Here is a 24,981-nt window from a genome sequence, read left to right as displayed (position 1 = left end):
CAGTTTCTGGTCACTCGATAGGGTTGAACGCCACTTGAACGGACGTGAATGGGGCATTAAAAGATGAAATTGGCTGATGAATTTTATATAAACAGAACTGAGCTTATACAGATATAAATCTTATTCTATTTGATGAAAAAAGAGCCGTTATTGTTAAACTTGTTTTCTCTCCATCGGCTGGTAGGACTATGGGGGCGCAGTTTTTAAGGCACTTCCGGTTCAGTATACATTGTATCATGTGTTAAAGGCACGTTACAAATCGACGTGTGAAATCAATGAAAATGCACGTATCAAAGAATGAGACAGAAACGTAAACCCAACCGAGAGGGTGCAATGAGGCATTTATTTTCATACATTTATCAAACTATCTATCTCTCTATATGCTTTAGCTAAGATACAGTGTCGTCTAAGCTCTAAGAAATTTAATTACCATGGTAATATTTTGTTTCTTTTTCTCATTTTGAATTTGCAGACGAAGAAACTGAAATGGAACAAGAAGCAGGGTAAGTCCATGATTTCAATCTTGGCCGATTTCCAAATGTCTTTTGATGTCTCTTTCCGCAACCAGAGACAAACTTGCAAATAGAGGGATGTTTGAAAAATAGAGTTGAAGCTAAACTAGTCTGGTATCTTGTATGATATGTGTTGTAGTTCACTACAGAATATAATTGGTTTTATGCTTGTTGAAGCTCATTCAATGTGCAGTTTTGAAGTTTTTAGCAAAGTTTGTTTCATATAATCTTCAATGTCATAAAAACAGGACATTCATGTAAGAATGAAAAATTCGAAAATCATTCTTTCCTCACGTGTTCTCTTATCAAGCCCCGGCAAAGATGGCGGGCGGGGTAAGCCACCAAACTTCACGATGAAACCGCGCATGCGTCAGTCAGACGACGGCACGAAGCTCACCATCGAGTGCGAGCTACAGGCCGACCCAGACCCGGTCATCGAGTGGCGGCGCAACGATAACATCCTCAAGGACAGCGGCCCCGGCGGTCACCTCAAACTCAGGGAGACGAACGACGGCGACTTCTTCTTCCTCACCCTCGAGATCAACGACGTGACGGAAACTGATGGAGGGGATTACAAGATCATCGCCAAGAACCAGCTGGGCACGGCCACCAACACCATCAAACTCAACTTCGAGAGTAAGTCGGCAAAGCCCAGGAACGGATCCAGGAATTCCGTAAAGGGGGGGGGGGGGGGGGGAGGGAGGGGGTGTCCCCCTCCCAGGATATATAGGGAGATTTATAAATCTCAGTTGGCCATTTGAAGGTTTCATGCTTACTTTTAGTATAATTTTTTAATGATTGTATGACTCTTTATAAGTCTGGAAATATAAAAAAATAAAATAAAGAGGGGCGCGCCCGGTACACACTCCCGCACTCCCCCCCCCCCCCCCCGCCCCCATCCGCCACTGAAGCCGATAGACCGTCAGCGAATTTCATCTCATAAACGCAGTGATTGCGTTTGCCGAGTTCATAAAAGAAGAAAGTGTTTGTACATGTTGAAACTTGATTTGTAATTTTTTTCCGGTACGTGCAGAAGGGCCAATGGTGGGGCAAGACATATCCACTTGCAAACTTCCAGAGACAAACAGGAAATCATATACTCAGTATACTAGATTTCCCATTATATTATTCTATAGACCAGTTCGTAATTCCACTTTGCGCGTAAATAGAAAAAGGTTTTTGTACCAACAGGCATTTTGGTTTGTAAATTCATTAAGGTAAGCATCTGTGATGTAATGATAATTCATGTGATCCTTGTCTAAATGGTGCTTACCAGCACATCCACCTGACAGCAAGCCCGGTATTTGACAATATCAAAAAGAACAAGGTCGCAATTGCATTCAATACAAAACAATGAAATGGATGTCAACTGACGGACTATTCTGGTTACCACGTCTAAACGCAAATTCATTTTTCTTAGAACACCAATTCCATCAATTGTTACGTCAGGCAAGCTCATGCATTATGCCGCTTTGAATAAGAGTGAAGTGTCTAACCAACTGAGAAAAATGATGGTCATGTGTGCTAATGTGTACATGAGCTAACTATGAACTGGCTTACACCCATGACACTCCCTTGCGGCTGATTTTGAAAAAAAAAGGAAATGGTATCACCCGAAATGTACAAAGTCTTACTAAACGTGCAGATACAGCAAATCAAGCAAGATACGTAATGTGTGGAAAGGAAAGCAGTTATTCAGTACTTCAATTTTGTGCGGTTTAAATCTTCAGAGCCAGGTGGAGCTCCGAAATTCACGATGGCGCCCAAGATCAAGCAGCAACCGGACGGAACAATCCAGTTCACCTGCGAGCTCCAGGCTGACCCGAAGCCCACGCTCAGCTGGTTCAAGGACGGAAAACCCGTCAAAGCGGGCGGGAGGATCAAGATCGACGTCCAAGAGGACGGCGAGTATTACGCAATCTACCTCGACATCAAGGACGCAGCGGACGCCGACGCAGGGAAATATGAAATTCAGGCCAAGAACAAATTTGGAGAAGCAAGCTCAACAATCACGCTCAATTTTGAAGGTAGGATGCTGGAAAGGTGTGAGGTGATCGCTTTGTTCTTTTCAAATTGTCTTCTAAAGACAGAAAGACAGAAGATGATTTTCCGATTGTTGGTCGTGGACGCTGTTCTCAATCTCTAGCGGCTCGAAATAATTGCCCTCCGTGTGTCTGTTTGTGTATTTCCATCTAGCTGGAACCCTCGTGCCGATTTTCAATTGATTCTGGCAATGGACAAAGAATCGTGCAGTTCAGAGAGTGTTTTTTTTTTTCAAATGACGTCATCGTATTACATATTGTGCAAATTGAAAAGGTCCAACTACCATGTTGATGTTATACATGGAAGCGCTCTGTTCCATTTTGACACTGATTCCGTTACGAGGAGATACCGTAGAGGAAGTAGTGAAATATCGACCTCCTCAATTTTCTTGAACCCTCGCAACATTTAGAAAAAGGGGAAACATAAATTGGATGGAAATTTGAATTGAACATTAATAAACTGATGCTAACACTCCGACTTTTGGATCCTTTACGATCCCTATTAGCGAATAAATGTTCCTTAGTGAAGAAATAATACTGAACATGCGTCCAGCTATCATTAACATGTTATTGATAGACCTACTCTTTATTTCTTTGTTTTTATCACAGGATCCCAACAAGAACCACCAAAACCAGAGTAAGCCATGCATGTCATTTTCATGCAAATAACCTGTACCAAGCTTATCAAAGTACTAGAAGAAGGATCTAACAGTCTCTTCAACGTCAAGAGAAGTATATTGAAGAAAAAAAATATTCCAAAATTGTTTGGGGAAAAGAAAACAAAAGAAATCTGAGATATTTGGCATAGGACATGCTGCTACGTCTAGTGACATGTAAAACCATTAAGCCAATTGTCACCCCTCTATGCAATCAATTTTCAACTCGTTGTTTCTTAGATGTGAAAGTGCCCAATAGATTTAATGTATTGCGCGTACTGCTTCAGTGGACAATTGATTCAAGCAAATGTTTGTTCATCATCGCTTTATTTGCAAAGAATGATACCTTTTTGAAATTACAAGCTCTTTTATCGTATTCACGTGTTTAGGACTGCTCTGAATAGAATTAATTCAGAATACTAATGCCTGTAATATACCCATCTTGTTCACAATTTAGTACGTGAGTGTCGATGACATGAATAAAAATGAAACGAAAAGAAGTTTGGCAGCGTTCTTGATTGATTTGCCATATTCCCCATTCATGAGATGTATTTCCGTCGAAATTGTCCGTCATTTTCAAATGATTGCATCTGACTGGATCTGCAGGGCCGCCGGCAAGCCAGTTTTCATCACCCGCCCAACAATGAACCAAACCGACAGCGGCCACCGACTCACGTTCATGTGCGTGGTCGAGTCCAGCACCGACGTCCAGACCATCTGGACTCGCGGCAATGCCGTCATCAAGGAGGGAGGGCGCTTCACCATGGGCAGGAAAGTGGACGGAAAGCGGTACACGTTGTCGCTGAACATCGACAAAGTGACGCCGGAGGACGGGGGAACGTACGTGGTGTACGTGAAAAACCAAGCGGGCGACGAACACGCTACCATCAACCTCAATTTCGACAGTAAGTACCAGCGTTTCGTTTTTCTGTTCATTGTAACGCATTGTCAATATTGCAGACAGCCGGTAGAATGTTACGATATAAAGTCGTATGAATCGAATGTTAAATAAAATCGTTATGTAATGAACGGGAAAGAACTAGCACTGATTAGCAAAGTGAATGTGATAAGACACGATTAAGACCCTTTACACCTTCTCTAATCTTACAAAAAAACATGGATATGTTTGACAGGGCATTGGTAGAAAATTTTGTTTTGTTGGACAATAGCTACCAGGAATCTGACTCGCCTATCATTCCAAAGACTATACAGTTGGTTTTGTGACTTCCAGGTAAAATGTTTTAATGCACGCCATGTTACATGAATCTTGACTGTAGAATTTATACATCTTCAGTGCAATATTCTTTTTTAAATCAATAGATGATGAAATATAGGATATCACAATCAGCAATTCACACATGTTAATTCTTGATCTCGACCATTGTTCCAATAAATTGTCGCTGCTGTTTATTTGAACATAACCCGTTGGCTAGATTCTTCATCATAACGTGAACAAAGCGCTTTAAATGACAGTTACATTTCAAAATCAAAATACTACACTTGACACATTGCATTTGATTCCAAAATGTCAGATATGGTGTTAATGGTTTTATTCTGTGTTTTGAAAAATCCATTTCCTATAAAAGACGCCACCAAAGTGTTTAATGTTTTGAAAATTTCGTTTCCAGTCAAAGACGCCAGCAAAGAGGGCGCCCCAACGTTCATCGAGAAGCCGAACATCAAGCACGAGGACCAAGGACGCCGGGTCGTCTTCGAAATCAAGATGATGGGAGAACCGAAGCCCGACGTCGCGTGGTTCTACAACGACAAGGCGCTCAAGGAAGACAAGAAGTACAAGATGAGGTCGCAGCAGAAGGGTGAGAGTTTTAGTATCGATTCCATACCCACTGGTTCGGTGAGGAATGAGAAAACTTGTTAGACACAAAAACTTGCATCTGCTACCGGGTTTTCAAGAAAAGTAACAACAAAGTGGCCTCGACAAGGCCGTCAGAGAATTTGCATATCCGTATCCCATTATTAGGCGCGGTCACACTGGCGAAAGATTGAGAAGTTTGGTGGTGGGGAAAATATCCCTAGCTGGAGTGGGAAGTTTCGTGAGAAGTTTCGCGAGGAGTTTCGCGTGAAGTTTGCCATCACACTGACAAAACTTCGAGATCCTAAATATCGCGAACTTCCCAATCTTCTGCCAGTGTGACTGCGCCTAATTAAGATAGGCGAATTTTTTTTTCAATATGTATGAAAAGACTGCCCTAACATGATGATAAATGTCCCGAAACCTTACAAGAATCCAATAGACCCTTTCTGTAATCTGTTATGATGTATGCTAATTTCTTTTCCGATACATCGTACTGATGAAGCATTCATTCACCTGCTCTTTCCCATTAAGTTCTATAGGTAGAGATTCACTTAGTTGTTTCTACGGAAAGTTTTGTGGTTTATAAGGGCAACGTTTGTGAACAAAGCATGCATAAAATCCAAATACATTACAGACCCGGTCTACTATCTTGGTCATTTTGGCAAAACAGCAGCAAAGGACTTTACAATGCCTTGTATAGGCAGTGAATTTTAGAAGAAAATTTGGCTATATTAAGTAACATCGTCTAAAGAGAAATATCGTATTACAATCCTTGCTCCGCTGCATGCAGCACCAACTCTATGAAGCACATTCTCTACCATCCTCTGTTCCATTTCCCTTGTTCAGCGTGTAGGTATTCTCTCACTCTCTCTTTTTTTTCTTTCTTTCTTTCCTTCCATACTTTTCATCTATTCTGGCAAGTTGTGTCATGTTGTTGTGTTTCTTCTGTTTTGTCCCGTCCTGTCGTATATCATATTCGTCACAAGTGTTTGTAAATAAGTAATTCATAGGTCTTATGAGTGGTTCACAATCCACAAGCTTTGCTTTTTAGTGGACCTCTCTATTCTTTCTTCCTTTTTTTTTTCAACTGAAGCATGACTTTGTATTTTTTTTTTGCCAGCATGCGCTCCTATGTTTATTGATACCATTATTAATTGCAAAGACAAATGTTCTTTGTTTATGATGTAAAACCTGATTTATCTTGTGTTATGTTTTTGTTGAAAAAGAAAAAAAGAAGAAGAATGAATATAAATGAATTGAATTGAATTGAATTAAATTGAAATCGTTGTACTGGCGAGAAAACGACTCAAAAACATTCTCTGTCGAAGCAGAGGTTGAAAATCTTATAGTTATAATGATAAAGATGATCATGATCATCATCATCATCATCATCATCATCATTATTATCATAATAATAGTGGTAATACTATTACTTATAATAATAACAATGATAATGATAATATTTATAATAATAAAAATCATCATCATCACCATCATAGGAACGCATTTATATAGCGCAATTTCCATAAACGTACATATTCAAATGGGCTTTACCAATGGATTGGTAAAACAAGTGAGTTTGTAGATGTTTTTTAAAGATGTTGAGAGTTTGCTGGTTTACGGAGATCTAGACAAGAAACGGGAGAGTATATCATTCTCAGTTCTCAAGCACATTTTCACAGTTTGATAGAGGCTTAAGACATGAGTGTGTTTTCCATCTACTAGGTAAAATCTACATCTTGACACTGGACGTCAACAACGCGTCCGACGCCGACTCGGGAGCTTACGTCGTCGTGGGAGAGAACGAGAAAGGAAAGAGTTCATCCACCGTCAACCTTAAGTTCGAACAGGGTAAGAATCTTTCTCCATCTTTCTCGCTGCTGGTCGTCAAGCCATCGTCGAAATCACTCGAATTTCGAGTGATGTAGACAGGGGAATATTAAAGTCTTGTAGGGAAAAAAAAACGAAGAATCAAAACAGACACATCAATACATTGAGTCTCAAAATAAAATTGCAATATTTCTGAAATAGATCTGCCCCATTCTGTCGTCCAAGTTGGCATCGTCGGTATTTACTTCATGTTCTTTTTTTAGAACTTTAACAGCAGATTTATGTTCTCTTACAAGTGATCCATGCTAGACAGTGTATTCTAACTATGTTACTGATTAATCACAATTCGTTACGATCCCTGTCATTTCGAATGTAGCCCCTGAAACTTTTGCACGTCAGGCCACAACAACAGATAATGGCCAATTCACTATCTGTTATATCAATCCATTCTTCTCCCATTGGCCACAATGTCGCATGTGTAACGACCGTTGTGTTATACTTCTTATTTTCCCCCTCAGCCCCCGGGTCAAAGTTCGGCCCCAAAAAATTCAACCTTCAGCCCGAGGTGGCGCCCTCAATGCAGATTGACTTCGGGGCCCCGCTCATCGAACTGGACCTCGCTTCCTTCGGGAAGGAGCTGCTCCAGTTCGGCGACCAGTCCATTGAGGTCGCAAGCCAGGGCCCCGAGGAGGTCACTCCGCTCATTGAGAAGGCTGCCCCGCAGACTCCCGTCGTCGTCGAGGAGCTCAAAGACCAGGTCAGTCTCCAGATGGTAGCATAAGGATATCAGAAATTGTATGAGCAAAGAACCTTTTTGTTCCCGTAGGCTTTCTTCCGCTCCTCCGGTGTGTCAGGGCTGTGGTAGTATGCATTATTTCACCTAGGAAGACTGCGCACTGTTCAAAATATACAGGCAAGTAGACAATAAAGCCTGACTTCACTTCCAGAAGGAACTATAGATGATAATTATGTAACAGTCATATTCTTTTAGATTTGACAGGTGAGTAATTCTAATGTAGGTAGTCATTAGAAAATAACAATGTGTGTCTACCACGTGTAACTGTGTTTCTTTCACTTATTTCCGTTAAATACGGATCGCAAGGTCAGATACTGGTTTTACTGGAAAAAGAAGCAGAGTTCTTTTAAGTAAATGTCTCGGATATACAGGGACGGTCTCCTTGATTCATGTCTATATCTTGCTGACAGGACGTGAAAGATGGTAGCCGAGTTAGTCTCCGGGTCAAGATCACAGGCAACCCAACCAAGGTGATCTGGATGAAGTAAGTATGTTCTTAAATTCAAATTCAAAATCATCTTTTTTTTTTCATTTCTATCAAATAAACAGAGAAAATTATATACGATGTATAAGCAGAACATATTTGTCATAATTACAAAAACGTAAATCAACAAAATACATGTGATAATGAGCAACAAAATGAAGAAAACATAATCATATATATTCAAAATACAATATACATATGCATAGTACAAATTCAAAAAAAAAGATGGGAATGGAATTGGAGGGTCCCACTAGAAAGCAATGCTTGTATGATATGGGACCCTCAGAAAATACATAAGAAAACGAATGATGAACTAATGAACCTACAAACATGTCTGTTCTGTCTAGACGTGCGCTGTATAGTTTCATCACCATGTTTGTTTGTTTTCTATGTTTTTCTTTGTTTTTATGTATGAGTTTTGTTTTTCATATCTGATATATTTATGTTGTATTTGATCCGCACAGACCTGCGGAAGAACAGTCTCCGGACTGAAGTATATACCGTGCTTAAATAAATGAATGAAATGAAATGAAAACAGACATAAATCAAAGTCAAAATCAAAGGAACCGGTCCTATTCCGCGGTCAAGCTGACTTTGATAAATGTTGAAAATCATACAAACAAGCTGGATTGGAAATAGACTCAAACTAAGAAAGTTTTGGTAGAGGCGTGAATTGTCTCCAATTTGTCTCCCTCTACGAATACAGGAAATTGCAGAAAATTCACACCACAACCTTCATCTATCTGCTTAATAATCTCTTGTTTTCATTAATGCCTTGTCCGCCTTGGACAATATTGGACTACTTAACATAACAATGTCAGAATTTCGGAGCTTGGTTCTTCGTTCCACGTTCATCGTGTCACTGCCGGCAACCAGGGATAGCCTGGTGGTAGTGTCGCTGCACGAAAAGCAGTAGATGACAGGTTCGAGTCCCGTGGTTCCTTTTTTTCCCGACATGTTTATGTTTATCAGCAGTTGTGATATTACACATTTCATTTGTAAAGGAAGACAAATATTTTATTGAAGGAAATTCACACCTCAGTCTTACCCCCCCCCCCCCCACCGACTAATTTTTTCTTGCTTTCAAAGTTTTGATATTTTAAAGTTTATTTTGCTACGATAATCGCAATTACACGAGATAAATTGTACCTTACATGTAACTGTATATCCATTTATCTATATTATGTCTATCTATCTATCTATCTGTCTGTCTATCTATCTATCCATCCATTTATCTATCTATCTATCTATCTATCTATCTATGCTGCCTCTGAAAGGGATGGGAAGGAGATCAAACCGTCCAACGAGTTCCGAATGAGTCAGGCGGGTGACCTCTATCTACTGGAGATCCTAGAAGTACTTCCGGAGGACACGGGTGATTACAGCGTGGTTGCCTCCAACGAGACTGGCGAGGCGAAATCCATTTGCGAGATTTTCGTAGAGGGTGAGTGCTTAAAGAGGGTGAATACACTGCAAAAACATCGGTGTTAGATTCAACATCATGCGTGTTGAATATAACTCCGATCAAGTGTCAATAAAAGACCACACCGACAGGTGTAGAAAGTATGATGTGATGGCGTAGGCAAGAGTTCACCTGGCACTTCGTAGTGTTTTATAGCTCGTTATATTTTGACACTGCGCTGGTGATAATTCAGCAATGACACCGCATGGCGTTGATTTGATATTGGTGGTGTTAATTCAATTGTAAAACACCTGTCCAGTGTCAATGGGAGACCACACCATCTGGTGTTATATGATGTAAATGTGTGTACACCTTTTTTCAAAAATCAACTAGGCCTACTTTATCGGAAAGTTCTTGATCGTCTTGTTGAAGTTCAAAATCAACAAGAAGAACAGTAACTAAGTAACTGTTAAAAAAAAGATTTATATTTTGAAGTGACTCCCAGAGGTGTTTATCTAACACCAAATTAATGAGCTCCGGAAATTGAACACCAGCTCGGTGTTTCATATCTAACACCGGACTTTTTGCAGTGCAGACTACAAGCGTATTTATGTACGGAAAACGGGATCGGTCGAAGCGCAATTCCACGGCATGGGTCAAGTTGTCAGTAAATATGGAATAAAACAAAACAAACTAACGATCGATTCGGGCATACGATCGATGATAGACTTTAATGTTGTCAAGGAGAAGTGAAAATGGTTGCAACCGCTTATGCATATTATATGGGCCGCTTGTTTACGCATAAAAAAAATGTTACGTGAATTATGTTTAAGGTCGATGATTTACCAACAACTCCTTCCATTTTGACAGGTATTTACCGTAAAGCTAATGCAATATTATAATAATTTGGTGAGAGGAAAATTAATCTTTTTCTCCTTATGGATTTCATGTCCAATATATGACATCTATACGGTCAAGATCTGTGCGCATGTCAGTGGGGCACCTGTCACACGGTGACGTCATCACATCCTTCCGTCCGATGCAGGACTCTTTCATCGGTTGGAGAAAGATGATGACATCACAAATAGATCAATGTTCAACCAACCTTTATATTGACTGGCTAGCTTTTGTCCACTAATGTAGACTTTCTCAACCCGAATGATAGTTGCCACACCTTCCCTACCTATATTTTGATGCTTAGGGATCATTGGGTTATAAATAGGTAACAATGTGCATCCCTAACCATCACCAGAAGGATAGCAAAGTTGTGAAGGGGGTCATTTTGCTTGAGAATATCAGCACTAGTTGACAAAAGCTATCAAGTCAAAAACAGAGGTTGGTTGAAGTTTAATTTTATTGTGACACGTCATTCTGGGACTGTTATTCCTTTATAACATACATTTTGCCGTACGACTGACCTAAAATGCTGGAGGTGTGATTGTCAATGGCATTATGACACACACCGTAGTGGAAGTAACGTCCATCTAAAGACAATTAAAATAATCAATGTGGATAATGAAAACTGTCAAACTAGTAATAACTTCCCTGAAATTGATAATCTTAAGCAGAACAGGCCGTAACGAAATGAAATCGATGAGTTGTAAATGGTTTTCTCTTGTTCTAATTGCAACATACAATTATTACACGACTTATTCAAGGGTATGTATAATGGTAATGATTGAATGACATGATTTGCTTTTCTTTCAGACACAATGGAACCCGGCAAGAAAGGGTACGTAACAATTTGAAACTTTTCAAGCTAACCATATATAGATTGTATCTGTCTCTTTTTATGAGCAAAATGCTTGAGATAGATAAATAGATAGATAGATAGACAGATAGATAGATAGATAGATAGATATCAATTCAAAGTTTATTTCATTTTTCGACATAACATATGTTTCACTTCTTTTGATAACAGAGAACAAGGTAAATAGAACATAGTGAAATGAAAAGACTGTACAATAATTGAGGACCTATAGTAATCATACATTGTATAGTAAAAAAGAAACAGAAGTGATCGAAATGAAGTACATGTATACCGTGCGAAAAATGGAAAAATGGAAAAAATAGATAGATAGATAGATAGATAGATGTGGTACGTAACAATTTGAAACTTTTCAAGCAAGCCATAATATTGAAAAGTGTATAGATTGCATCTGTCTTTTTCTGTGAGCAAGTATTATCAGAGAGAGAGAGAGAGAGGTAGGTAGGTAGATAGATAGATAAATAAATAAATAGATAGATAGACAGACAGATTATGGAGATAGAGAAAGAAAGAGGGAGAGAGATAGAGAGAGGTGTTTTAAGAAACACTGCTTCATGCTGGTGTGTTGAGGTGTAACAATAACATACAACATTGTGGTATTATAGAATATGAACCCTGTTGCAGGTGCGCTTTAAGACAAGTTATACGATTTGAGATATAGAAACACAATAACACAGCCTGCTAAACAGCATTTTGTATGTATATGATTTATGATATACACGCTTTGTATGATCATGCACGGATTGATATAAGATGTATTGTATGATTATGCCCATATAACTATGTCCAGATAACTAAATATACGTGCTTGTCCAAAATATATCAATATATTGATATAATGATAAGACTTTGACTTTGCAACGAGAAGAAAGTTACTTCTTTTCTTGAGGTTTTATGTTGTAAATTACACTGCCCCCCCCTTTTTTTTTTCGCCTTACAGGAAGAAGCCCGTGGACGAGGCCATTAAACCAAGTTCAGAGAAAGGCGTGGAGTCCGCCCCTCCAGCGGTCGAGGAGCTCATTGGCTCCGAAGCAGCCCCGGGCACCGAGAGCTCGCCGGACTGGGAATACGCCGGTAGGTTGACATGCATCATGCTTGCCTTCAGTCAGAATTATATCCTATCCACGTCTGGGTCTGCAAAGGATGCAAGCTCTTGAACAATTCATTTACAGGCAATTTACACCACGTTGCCTACATTTTCACGGCACTTTTGAAACAATCCATACAATCTTTTTGGATAACTTGTATTTCTTCGATACATTATACTAAGACCAAAGTGAATACAAAGAATTACTCTGGAAAGATATTAAAAACTTCTTCATTTTGTATTATTTTATTTTCAATGTCACAATGGCATTAAATGATATGAATGAACAAATGTAATTTTCAATTTGAAAGTATCGGACAAGGGTTTAAAATTCAAACGCCATTGGAATATGTGTATATCCTGATTAACCAAAGATGTCGATCTTTCACGATGGTTGCATGATGTAGGTAAAACTGGATTGACAAGAGAAGAGTACAATCGTAAGTTTCTTTCTCGTGGATGGTGACAGTTACTAATCTTTGGATATTTCTACTAAATATCCGTCTCCTTGGAAAACAGATTTATGGAGTTTGATTTTGTAATTTGATCCATTAATTAACAGCGTAACCCATCAGGAATCTACGTAATATCTGTGTTTTTTAAGCGATTGCCATCTTATATTATGGATCATTTCCATGACATTTCATTGATTTGGCAATGATGCACCAAGTCTAAACTAATTTCTACACGTATACATGAATTGTTTTTTATTAATAATGTAAATCCGTGTTTCATTTTATTACGTATAACTCCTAAATATGGTCAAAACATTTGATTTGATATATTATTGTATTGCCTTGCGTGCAAGTCTTGATCACTTTTTATGCCCCATTGAATCTATAATACTCTGATGGATTCCTATCTACCATCCCTTCACGTTTGTAAAATCCAGCACCCTATATATCCGATTCCGTGATCTGATGAATGATGCTTGTGATGTCCCTGTAACCACAACAGTATATTAGGCATGTGTATCTTATTTCCGAGCAGTATGATTATTATCATCCTGGTTCACAACGTCCCCAAACTCCCACACTTTACGTTCGTAATGTTGCAATTGGTAAAGTGCGAGCTATTGTTTCTATATCGACTGTCTAATGACGTAACAGAGCCCTCGGATGCCGCCCCCGCCCAGAGGAAACCGGGCGAACAGGAAGGTGAATCCATCGATGAACTGCAGTCCTTGCACGCACGCGCACTCGCTTTCATGAACTGCCTTCATGCACAACATTATTTCACATTACTGCTTGCACCTAGTTTGCACCGAGCTTTCATGCATGTTACGGCGATGATAAGAAAAGTTGGTTTTGCTTCTCCTCCTTTCGTTTTGTTTAAGAGTCGGCGATCAATTTGCAAGTTGGAGCTGCGTAGGCTTATCTTGTATTTGCTATTTGTGTGTATTTACATGTACATATAATTATGTATACATGTATTATGTGTACGTATATTTACATGTATATGCAGACAAATATTCTTTATACTGCTTCACAGCATCGTCATAAATGCCGCTGTCAAAAGGCGTGTGAACAGCATGTGCTTCTTTCTCAAATATTTACTTTTTGTGTTTGTTTTTTGTTTGTTTTTTCTTCTTTTTTATCCATAGTTTTAAAAAAAAATATAAGAATATGTTAACAAGGTCGAAATTGCTCAGGAGTTAAATGTACCAAACATCACACGTTTGGTATATGTCACAAATATTTATCCTATTTACGGCAGTGCAAAGGGCAAGGGAAGCGCATACATGCTTTGAAAGTTTAGTTTTCTTTTTTAAGTTTTCAAAAGTTTGTTGTTTTTTTAATTTTGTCTATCTTTTAATTGTGTGCGTTTCATGGCATATCTAATAATGATTATATGCCTTATGTTCTACTGGCATAGGGAACCGTTTACAGGTGAAATTACGTCAGTTAACGCAAACATATTATGGAAACAATCAATGAAAAAAATATATAAAGCTCGTTACATGCTGGTATACTGCGCATTATGACGATAGAGTGGACGTTAGTAATGAGAAAATCTCTTCCAGGTATCCCAAAGTCTAAAGATATAAAAAGATGCATGCTGTCACGTGTTTGATAGTCACACAAGCACGTCTGCACATAATACTAATAACTTTGTCATGTTAAAAAAAAAAAAAACTATAGATGGTTTAATCACTCATTAACATTTTCTAAATTCATGTTTGGAATCTTTTACATTTTGAATTCAACATCTAAACCACTATTGCTGTGAAATAATTTGTTTTTCAACCGTCGTGAAGTTTATTTTCCACTGAATGCGTGGTAAGTTTCTATTCTTTCGTCAATTCTAAATTACTGAGATACTAAACCAAAAACGTACCACTGCTTTTCTATGAATATGTATTTCCCGACAAAATAATTGTGTAGTCATGACATCGTCAAGTTTGAAAAAGTACAGCAATCAATGTCCAATATGGACTTCCTACATTAGAATCTCTCTGTATTAAATCAATCTATCATTCCACTCCCCCCCCCCCCCAAGAAAATGGACGCTTCCCAATCAGTTTTGCCATTGAGGGGGATATTGTGCGCATGTTAATGCATGTGTATAGGTTTAGAGCACTGCATGATTAGTGAGCACAGCACCCATAGCTACACAGCCTTGCCAGGCATACCAGGTAAAGCGTCGTTTCCATCAATCCTATCAGCTTAGCAAAGTATAGTAGTGAGACTATAGTGACACAGCATTGTCGTATAGTGGATATTGCTCTGAAGTCCGAAAAAGAAAAGTGTTTTACTCATGATGTCCCTCTAGGAATTTGTCAAGATCCAGGTATTAACAGAACTTGGTCACCCGGTAATGCTGGGGAAGTGATAAAGGTAGGGCACTCAAAAAGAGTGGTGATAGTAATATGATATTATTGATAATGTACTGGATATAGATAATAACGGTTCTACAAATAAAGAATCATATGGGACCACATTTATGTGGAATTGAAAATATTATGATTCAATTTATCATGATGACATGGATGATAATGACTATCGTTATATTTTCTATTATCATTTTTATTATCAAAACACCATCCTCATAACAACTAGCATTATCTTTGCAATTATTTTCAAACTTTTCATTACCATTGGCAGTAGATGTGTTGATACTAGGACTATCACTGCAATCACAAAATGGCCATGAATAATGATTTGTTCATTCTGTCCCTATTTTTAACTCAGAAATGTGATTTTAACACAGTTGTTCTGTCTTTTCTCCCCGCAGTAATGAAGAAGAAAAAGAAGGAGAAGGAACCTGTAGATATTTCGCCGTACTTCGTCGAAACCCCGAGCAAATGCTCATCCCCTGAAGGTGAGGAGGGGCATAGACAAGAAGGACGTTGTACCGATTTCAATTCAAACGTAAACTGTTGGTTGATTCATGAGTCATGGATAATGACAATATTAATTTGCGTTTCTCACAGAATTAGGTTAAACGGTTAGATACCCTTAGTAACATAAAGACGTAGGAACCTTCCATGCTTAGATTAAGATTAAGTGGACTTGAATTGTCAATATGATTTGTAGATCTTGTTTGTAATCATGTTGAATTGTATTATCGACAAAGTCAGTGTGACCACAATTACTGATTTCGTTGAAATTATGTCAACATACATTATCATAATATGTTATAACCTCTCCCTCAAAATCTTGATAATACCCCATGTTGCTGTAATTGAATTTTCATCATGTTTTTAAATCACAAACTTTAAAAAACAAATTCACTTCTTATGTTTTTCCAAGCATTTCCAAAAAAAAGACAGACAAGAAAGCAGGTTTAGGATCCTTTTTTTCTCGAAATCAGTATTTTTCAGGCACGTGAAAATCTTTGTGTTAATCTTTAAAATGATTACGCAGCTACAGGGATGTTCCATGTTTAATTTCTTAATTGGAATTAAAGTATACTTAGTTTTTAATGAATATTCAAAGAACATAATCCATTAATCGCAGCATTGTATCTCGTTCAAAAGCATTTCAAGACCTTAAAATTTGGACCGGACGCGGCTCGGTTAACGCAAAACACTTTTGATGACAAAACAAATCCGAATTTTCAGATATTTGCTCAAAGATTCTAATGTTGCATGTTTCTCAGGTACAGGATTCTCGACTACATCTGAGTAATTCGGTGACGTGACAGGTTACTTGTGACAGGTTACTTGGTGTAATCGCTTCAAAAAAATGCTTTTACAAGTTGACACATCCGATCGTCCATACTTCTCCCTTATCACTCTGTCCTTCAGGTCAAACGGTCAAGTTCGAGGCCGTAGTGGCTGGAGATCCAAAGCCAACGGTCAAGTGGTTCAAGGGCAAAAACGAGATCAAGGACGGCATGAAGGGCCGCTACGCTGTAAGATACAGTAATCTCTCTCTCCCATCCACTGACTCAGCTTTGTTTTGCATACTAGCTAGGAACTCGTTTGTAAACTTGTAAAGGGTAATGTCAAGTGATTGAATGACTGATGAACCCGAAATTCGTCATGTTGGTAGCAGGCTTTTGTGTAAAGGACTTGCTGCAACTTCCACTTACCAGTGACAGTACAACTTTTTTTTAAACCAAAATACTAGTAGGCCCACCTGGATGAGAGTAAATGAATGGGGAAAATAACTCATTGGATGGGGTTTGGAGGAGAGCCACACGTGTTGTTAGGCAGACCATTATTGATGATACAATACGTGTATTTTATTATCATCGATACTGTGTTGCTAAAATCTCAGAGGAGACTATTCTTTTTTCTTTTCCTTTTTTTTGAGAAAGTAACACTGACGTATTAGGTTAAAGTGCTTCAATCAAACCTATTCTACAGAAACTTGCAGCGGAAACTGGAATACGCTAGAGAATATGTAAGAAGAATATCTCTCTAACTTTCAACTTACAAATTGTAAGTGTTTGGCTTCAGTGACACAGAATCTTTCTCCATTCACTTCTTTTAGACAAGATACAACGAGAAACTCGACGTTCACATCTTGGAGATCAAGAAAGCCGACTCGACCGACACGGGCAAGTTCTCCTGCAAACTGGAGAACGAACACGGGAAGGACGAGCGTGTTTTCTCCCTTATGGTCACACGTAAGTTTCGCTGTTGTCATAGCAACAGTACACCTAGCAGAGAACTTGTATAGCAGCACTGACCCATTAGTGTCTTTACACCTAGGAAGATCAAGGTTAATCAGCACTCTTAAATGTAATCTATTAGCCCTCTCTTTAGATTTCATTGGGTTAATCCTCAACACTTTGTGCATATATTTGATGTCTTACCCCTTACAAACTGAAATGACTAGAACTTTGACTTTATATTGACGTGATTTATTCCCCGTAACCAATAAAAGTATCGATCCCGTAGTAAATCCCACGACTAAACACCCAATTTGTACAAACATGTGAACCTAATTTCTAACTAGTACATCTATTTTATATGAGGTAAATGGAAGCAGTCAGTTGATAGATATATGTTTCGACTAACTTCATGATGATGTAATGATGTACTTGATCGGATAACGATAATTACAATCCTAGACCTTTCGTATCTTATCGAGGTTGATGGCATACTTACCGGTACAAGTGTAGAATTTCATAAAAGCATATTAACCTTGTGACCAAGAATTAGCAAATTTTACAATTGTTTCGTGATTTTGTTTGAATTGAACTTTCGATCATTACACCTTTTACTGCATTCGTCATGTAAAATATATCTAAATCTTTCTAATTGTCTATTGGATGCACATTTTGAAACGATGCTTCATAAGAAGATAATTCAAAGGCAAAAATCGGTGTTTTATACGTTAAGTATTTACAGCGACACTGTTATGCTTGTCATCTTTAAACCTTGCAAATACGATGTATTTTGTGCCTTCATTTGCTGTTGTTTTAATGTTTAATACTTTTTGATAATATCATTTGTGTGCCTGGCGTGGAATTAATGTGCATCCTGCAATAGAACACGTAGAATCGAAAGTTGAATTGAGAATGTAGCGAGTTCCTTGTTCTCTCACAATATTGTTATCCCGGACATATACCGTATTTGCACTGAGATGCCCACGTTTAACCCTGCTCTTCCGGAAAAGTCGCATGCTCTATAGGGGTGCCAACGGTATATTTCCGGGAATGGCGCTGACGGGGGTAACCCCTCTTCTCTTGACAGTAGATTTCTCACGTTCACAATTCTAACCTATCATCCAGCACTTCATCCATCAGTTCTTCAGGAAGTGATACTTGACCATTCTATGTCTATTTTATGTATGTCGACGTACACTCCTCATCATGTTAGTCAATACTTAGTCAATGCTTATGGCGATGTAAGAATGTTTCCCTCCAATCGATGTTGATCAAGATCTCCCCTCATCATATTCGACACATTCTCGATTTAATCTCACTTTTTAATCCTTCGCACGTGGTAAAGCTCTTTCAACCAGTGGCACGCTATTTCTGGCACCAGTTTCACCAACTGCAATTCGTAATAGAGTGTGCTGCCATGTCGAGCAGCGTTTGAAATGACACTTTACCAAACTCACTTTCTTCGAGTTTGTTGCAATGTTGTAGCTGTGTAATTCTCAGCCCTCCGATAAAAGAGCGAGGGCGGGAAGTGTGCTAAGCCCTATAGCATCAGAGCCAACCTGGGACCACCGCTGCCCTGCTTGCTCCCCGCCAGCTGCCCGCGAAGGGTTTGTGAATGACTCGTTGTGGATGTTGGTGTTGTGAGCCCTTCTCACGTATTCCAGTAGCTGTTGGATGTCTTGAAACTGTATGTCGAGTTTGTTGTTTGAAGTTACCTTGAAAATACGTTGCTTTTTTTTTCTTTCGAATAATCAGTTCACACTGCGGTCACACATTCGCGGGTTTGGAATGAGGCATAACCGAATAAAGCAACCTTGAGTAATTCGAGTGAAGTGACGTGTGCAGAGAGCAAATGTTATGTCCTTTTCTGTTTCTAAAGCGCTTAATGTTGATTGTATTTAATATTTCCAAAAAGACATAACTTCCTTAAGATGTTTGAACCATCTGCATAAAGGTAATGTAAAAATCTGCAGACACTCACACTTGGTTAATGATATTATTCGTATAGCTACAAGCAACGTTCTCTCTTGTGTGATAGTTCCTTTTACTTTTGTTGTCATGAATTCTCATCGAAAAATAAAAATGAAAAATTTCCGACAAAATAAACCAATCATATTCTTAGATGTGTATACTCATTGAACTTTGTTAGTCTTATATTCCCCACTAATGTTTATTCGGGAGCAGACATAAATCTTTGTGACGTAGTCTCAGATCCATCCTTTGGTTCATGACGTAGCTGTCACGTGGACAGCATTCCTTAGCGAGAAGACAATAAGCAAATATGGTGGCCAACTGACGCACGCACGGGATTCTGGTACGGCTGTTCGTGGAAACTTGTGCATCCGGTATGCGAGGATTCAGTCCTATACCCTTACCCAGGCCTTAACACTTTACACCCTCAGTTCAACTCCTCTTCCAGTCCCTGTCCTCGCTTTCATTATGATTTTCAAGACCTTTTTAACTAGCCTCCCGAGTCTCTCCTTTATTTCCCTGATTCTATTATTACTTATTTTTTATTTTCGTCACCCCTTGTCCTCACTTTCACATGCACTTGCTTATGCGGCTCGGCTACGGCAACTTACGATCATGACACTTCGAGCACTTTTATTTGCACCCAACACACGTCTAGAAGAGATGCATACAGACATTTCTTTTTCCCCCTTTTCACGAGATTCTAAATACGACCCGAGATGGGTCAGTTAATGCCAGATGCTCTTCATGACATCTTTTTATCTATTGCTTTGGACGTCTGCCGTCCCGTCCTACAGAGCGAGGCCAAGTTGGTGAACCGGGCTCAGGTACAATGCTATCCTTCTTCGCTACCGCCGTGTGTCCAAATAAAAGAGTCATGGCGGCTCACGTGACTTCGTAAAGCGCTGCGATGCTTAACTGGAAGGCTCTGTTATAAACTCCTCGAATGATCTTTCGTCTTTTTTTTTTATTGTCAAGATTCATAACCGAACAATAACCTTACTATTTGTTGTCAGCCCCGTTACCCCAAACGACGGATGTATGCTCGTAACAGCGTTTTCGTCAGACGATTGCTTGATTTTTTGTTAGTTGATTATGATTTCAATTTTTTCCAAGTTCAAGTGAAAAAGATAAAAGATAGAATAGATGAAAGCTCTATCTCACCGGAAATGGAAGTTATCTTGTAGTATCGTTCAAAAAAAAAAACTATCCCTCCAAAGAATATGCATACATACACAAAGGAAGCACGCTTGCCTTAGGTCAGATAACAAGAAGAATCAAATAATGGCAGCGACAGAGCAGTGGTTCTTTCTACATTGTTCTAATAAATATCTGCAGATTTCTTGTTTCATTATAATCGAAAGTGTAAATTTCTAGCACAGAACGTACCAATCTGTGGAGCTCAACAATTCCATCTATTTATAGTTTTTTTTTTCATTGATTAAAACTGTGGATGTGAGAACCTGTGGGATGTTATCACTTTTTCATTGGTCAATATATTGAGATCAAAATTGGAATACAATTTCATTCTTGCTTTCATTCATTCCAAATCAGAATACAATGTATACTTGCTTCCATTCATTCCAAAGTGGCAAACAATTATACGCCCACGCGAATGCTTGAATGAAATACGTGTGAGAAATTAATCTTTGACTGCGTTGAAAGGACAGATTTATCTAAGTTTATCATATATTGTTATATTCATGAGAGGATGCAGAGCTACACAAGAAAAGAAAATAGGAAATGTCATTTTCAGACAAGCATCGGCGTTTCTCGTCACGTGATGCGTCATGATCTTTTCTTTGAACACATGGCCAGTTCACATATTAAAATTGATCTGGAGTAATGAAAAGATATTTGATAAAAAGCCCTTTTTCATATTAGTTTCCAAATCTATCTCCTTTGACAAGTCGATACAGCACAAGCTGATTTTAGTTTGTGATAGGAAATACGAAATGAGCATAACGAAAAGGAAAACATGCAAATGATTTGTAAACAAAACTCATAAGCATGATGGTTTGCCGGGAAGGTACAGGAATGAAATTGATACTTGCTTTCTTTGCCGCTTTGCTCTCATTCTTTCAACAAAACATGGCAAGTGTTCAGTTACATTTGATTTTGGTCAGTTAACCAGTTTGTCGGGTGTGTTTGCCAAGTAGAGTGCGATCCAGTTTTTATGGTGCAGAGCGAAAAAAAAAATTACTTCTTTCGATATCATATAAGTATCAGATGACGAGGAAAACTGATAACTGGGACGCTCCATAAGATGGGTTCTTCAACGAAATGCAAAGATTGCATTTATACATGATATGTATTTATCAGGATTGAAAATTCTCTTGAATTCCATTTGCCAATTGTCACACAACGGTTGGGTCACTATCTCAACAGCGACGCAATATTTGCGTCGCTTATACAAATTCTATCTAAATTAATAAGATTGTGTGTCATGTCTGATGCTACTCTGAAGACAGTCATTTTCAATCATGTATCATGTACGTCGACCCCCTAGTACAAAACAGTGTATAGGTTAAAGGGATAGTATAGTTTTGGTTGAGACCTAATTTCAGGTTTCTAACATTTTTTGGTGAGATAATGAGAAACTTCCATTGAAATATGAAAGAGCATGTAATTCCGAGAGGAATTCAACGTTTATTTGATGAAAATTGGTTATGAAATGGCTGAGATATCCAAAACAGAGCGATTCTGATAAAGTGTGGGACCCACACTTTATTACGATTGCTTTGTTTTACTTTGTTTTTGGATATCTCAGCCATTCCAAAACCAATTTTCATCAAATAAACTTTGAATTGCTCTTAGAATGACATGCTCTGTACTATTTCAGAAGTGGTTTCTTGGTATCTCGCAAAAAGTTAAAAGCCAAATCCTCAGCTCCACCAAAACTGTACTATGCCTTTAATGTCTTTAAAACTGGATCGCACCTGCAGAAGTGAGCGAAGCGACCATGCGGACTGCGTTGAAATCAGGATGATCCCCAAATCTCGTGGCAGATCTCCACGTGATCATTCACAAAGCAGTGCACTCATTTTGTGATTGCCACTTTGTTCTTTTCTGTTGTGTGTGAACACCTATCAAATCACGGGTTTGTGTCATGAGTAATGTCCATTGTTGAGAAAATATGAAAACGTGTCGGTGTTAGCCAATATTTCTCATTCTCTTCATCTTTACATTCCATATGTCATTAATTCCCCTTAGTAGACATTCCAGTAACCACATTAGCTCTCAATATTTGAAGTGATTCATCAAGTTTCGTGGTTAAAGTGTGAAACTTCACAGACTATGTAAACCGTGGTATCGTTTCTTTATCGATCATATACCTAATTAGATAAATCACGTAAACATTTGAAGTGGGTTTTCTATTCTCCATTGTCCGTGATCTTAATATCATCTCAATGTGAAATTCAGCAATTCATGTACACTGTCGTCTTAATTGTTTTCTAAATCAACCTTCTAACTAATTATTGGTAGAGTCTGGCGAAGATTTCGAGTGTCTATTGGATTGGTTTGTCGTCTAGCTTTAGCCTAACGAGTTTTCAGTTTGAAGCCAGGCGCTGGCAGTGTCACACGCGTGTGGAAGGTACAAGATGTGGTTTGTTTTTATTCAGCTTACGCACATGCACAACCATCCTCCTCGATCCGTGCGTCATTGTACATTCCTTTCTCAATTTTTCCTTTCAGAGTTTTGTATTTTGTCATTCACTTCACAACCTGTCGCCTTTCATCACACCAACGGACAAAAAACATCCGTTTTCTTCAGTGACTTCTCAAGTTTTGCATCACCAACACGATAATCTTATTCACTCCTTTGCAAACGGCATCACTGAAATTATTCTGAGTTCTTTCTTAAGAGCTTTTCCGAAGCTTTTTTTTTAAACAAGATTTATACAAATCGATTAACGCACCTGACAAAATGTCTTTGTCATGATAACTTGGTTCAAGAAACTATTGTGGGATACATTTAGCACTTCAGGATAACCACCCCTCAGTAAACTGCATCATTAAAGCCGGGTGTTTTTTTTTTTCTTCTATTGCAATTTTCGAGTTTTTTGTGTCAAGATTCATACAAATCAAGTAATATATCTGACAAAATTCCTTCGTCATAATGACATATATTTCCCTGCGGAGTTGCACTAGGAGCTTTTGTGCAATGCAACAAGCACTTTAGGTTACTTCTGTTTTGAAATTAAGCGAAAGAGATTAATGTTGGCTACTTAGTCACACATCAATTCAAAGTATTCATGAGGAGTTCGACAGTAGCGTTTATAAAGGGTTTTTTTTTTCTTTATACCGTCCATGTCAGTATACTTTTTTTTTTCCAGACAGGGGGTAACGAAGCTTGTCTTTCAGTCATACATTCCATTTCGTCAGATTTATTCCTCCCCCCCCCCCCATCCCCTCTCCTCCCTCATGCACTCTTTCTTCCTCGCCTTTTTCTTCCTCCTAGTTATTCTTAACACTTTTGCCACAACGTCTTTCTTTCTCTTTTCATCTCATCTTTAAAGGGATAGTACAGTATCGGTGGAGATGAGAATTGGGCTTTTAACTTTTCGCGAGGTACCAAGAAAACACTTTGAAATAGTACAGAGCATATCATTTTAAGAGGAATTCAAAGTTTATTTTATGAAAATCGGGTTTGGAATGACTGAAACATCCAAAAACAAATTAAAACAAAGCGATCGTAATAAGGTGTGGGTCCCACAGATATAAGAATCGCTCTGTTTTGGATATCTCAGCCATTTCAAAACCAATTTTCATCAAATATACGTTGAATTCCTCATGGAATTACATGCTCTTTCATATTTCATAAGAGGTTTCTCATTATCTCACCAAAAATGTTAGAAACCTCAAATTAGGTCTCAACGAAAACTATAGATCCCTTTAAGCGTATTTCCACACCATGTTCTAAGTTGGAGCAAAGTCAGTTTCACAGAATGGTATAGAAGACTCATCTATAATGGACATATAGTTTGACAAGTGATTATAGAATTTCAAAGTTTCCAATGTTTTCATTAAACAGTGATGATGTCATTGGATAATGCACACACTAAATAAAAAAATGTCAAATTTTGTTTTGTTTGATAATCACGCAGCTACAACTCCCTTTCCTTTAAATCATAATCATCGTTACTGGGTTGCATCATCACTACATCAATTTCTCGCCAGTTATAGAACGTAATGATTTTGTTTTAAAAAATAACAAATAAACAAACGAATAAAAAACCGTTGTGAAGATTTAGGAATAGGTGTGTTGGAGATTCGATAACATCATATCAATCCAACTAAATTAATTTGTTACTCTTAATATCATTACTTCACGAGAAAAAAAGAAATCAAATTTCAAAATTCAATGACCTTATTTCAACGTCCAATTTTGACGAATTCAAACCCAAATTCTATTTCCAACATCACACATTCTTTCACATACAACAATTACAACAAAACAATGTAATACACAATGCATTTGAATGCAGAAGAGAAAATGAGTAAGTGCACAACCTATGGTATTTGAACAAAATTATTGTGTTATTGGAAAAAAAG

At 38.3% G+C, this 24,981-nt stretch overlaps 1 protein-coding gene across 1 annotated transcript in view; it reads left to right on the top strand.

The window, feature by feature from the left end:
• The window catches only part of LOC139714937 (twitchin-like), a 123,211-nt gene that overhangs the window by 16,014 nt on the left and 82,216 nt on the right, over positions 1-24,981 (top strand). The window contains 16 exon segments of the mRNA XM_071626589.1: positions 473-503; positions 823-1,148; positions 2,243-2,539; positions 3,164-3,191; positions 3,817-4,115; positions 4,839-5,027; positions 6,752-6,877; positions 7,375-7,613; positions 8,063-8,136; positions 9,414-9,580; positions 11,246-11,270; positions 12,247-12,380; positions 13,503-13,550; positions 15,628-15,714; positions 16,643-16,749; positions 17,334-17,469. Of these exon segments, the coding sequence (XP_071482690.1) occupies positions 473-503; positions 823-1,148; positions 2,243-2,539; positions 3,164-3,191; positions 3,817-4,115; positions 4,839-5,027; positions 6,752-6,877; positions 7,375-7,613; positions 8,063-8,136; positions 9,414-9,580; positions 11,246-11,270; positions 12,247-12,380; positions 13,503-13,550; positions 15,628-15,714; positions 16,643-16,749; positions 17,334-17,469 (2,313 nt within the window).

Source organism: Diadema antillarum, unplaced genomic scaffold (assembly GCF_040938485.1).
Source record: "Diadema antillarum isolate AM-2024a unplaced genomic scaffold, OU_Dant_1.0 scf00000045, whole genome shotgun sequence".
In the NCBI taxonomy this organism is placed as follows: Eukaryota; Metazoa; Echinodermata; class Echinoidea; order Diadematoida; family Diadematidae; genus Diadema; species Diadema antillarum.
This window is presented reverse-complemented; position numbering and strand designations above follow the sequence as displayed.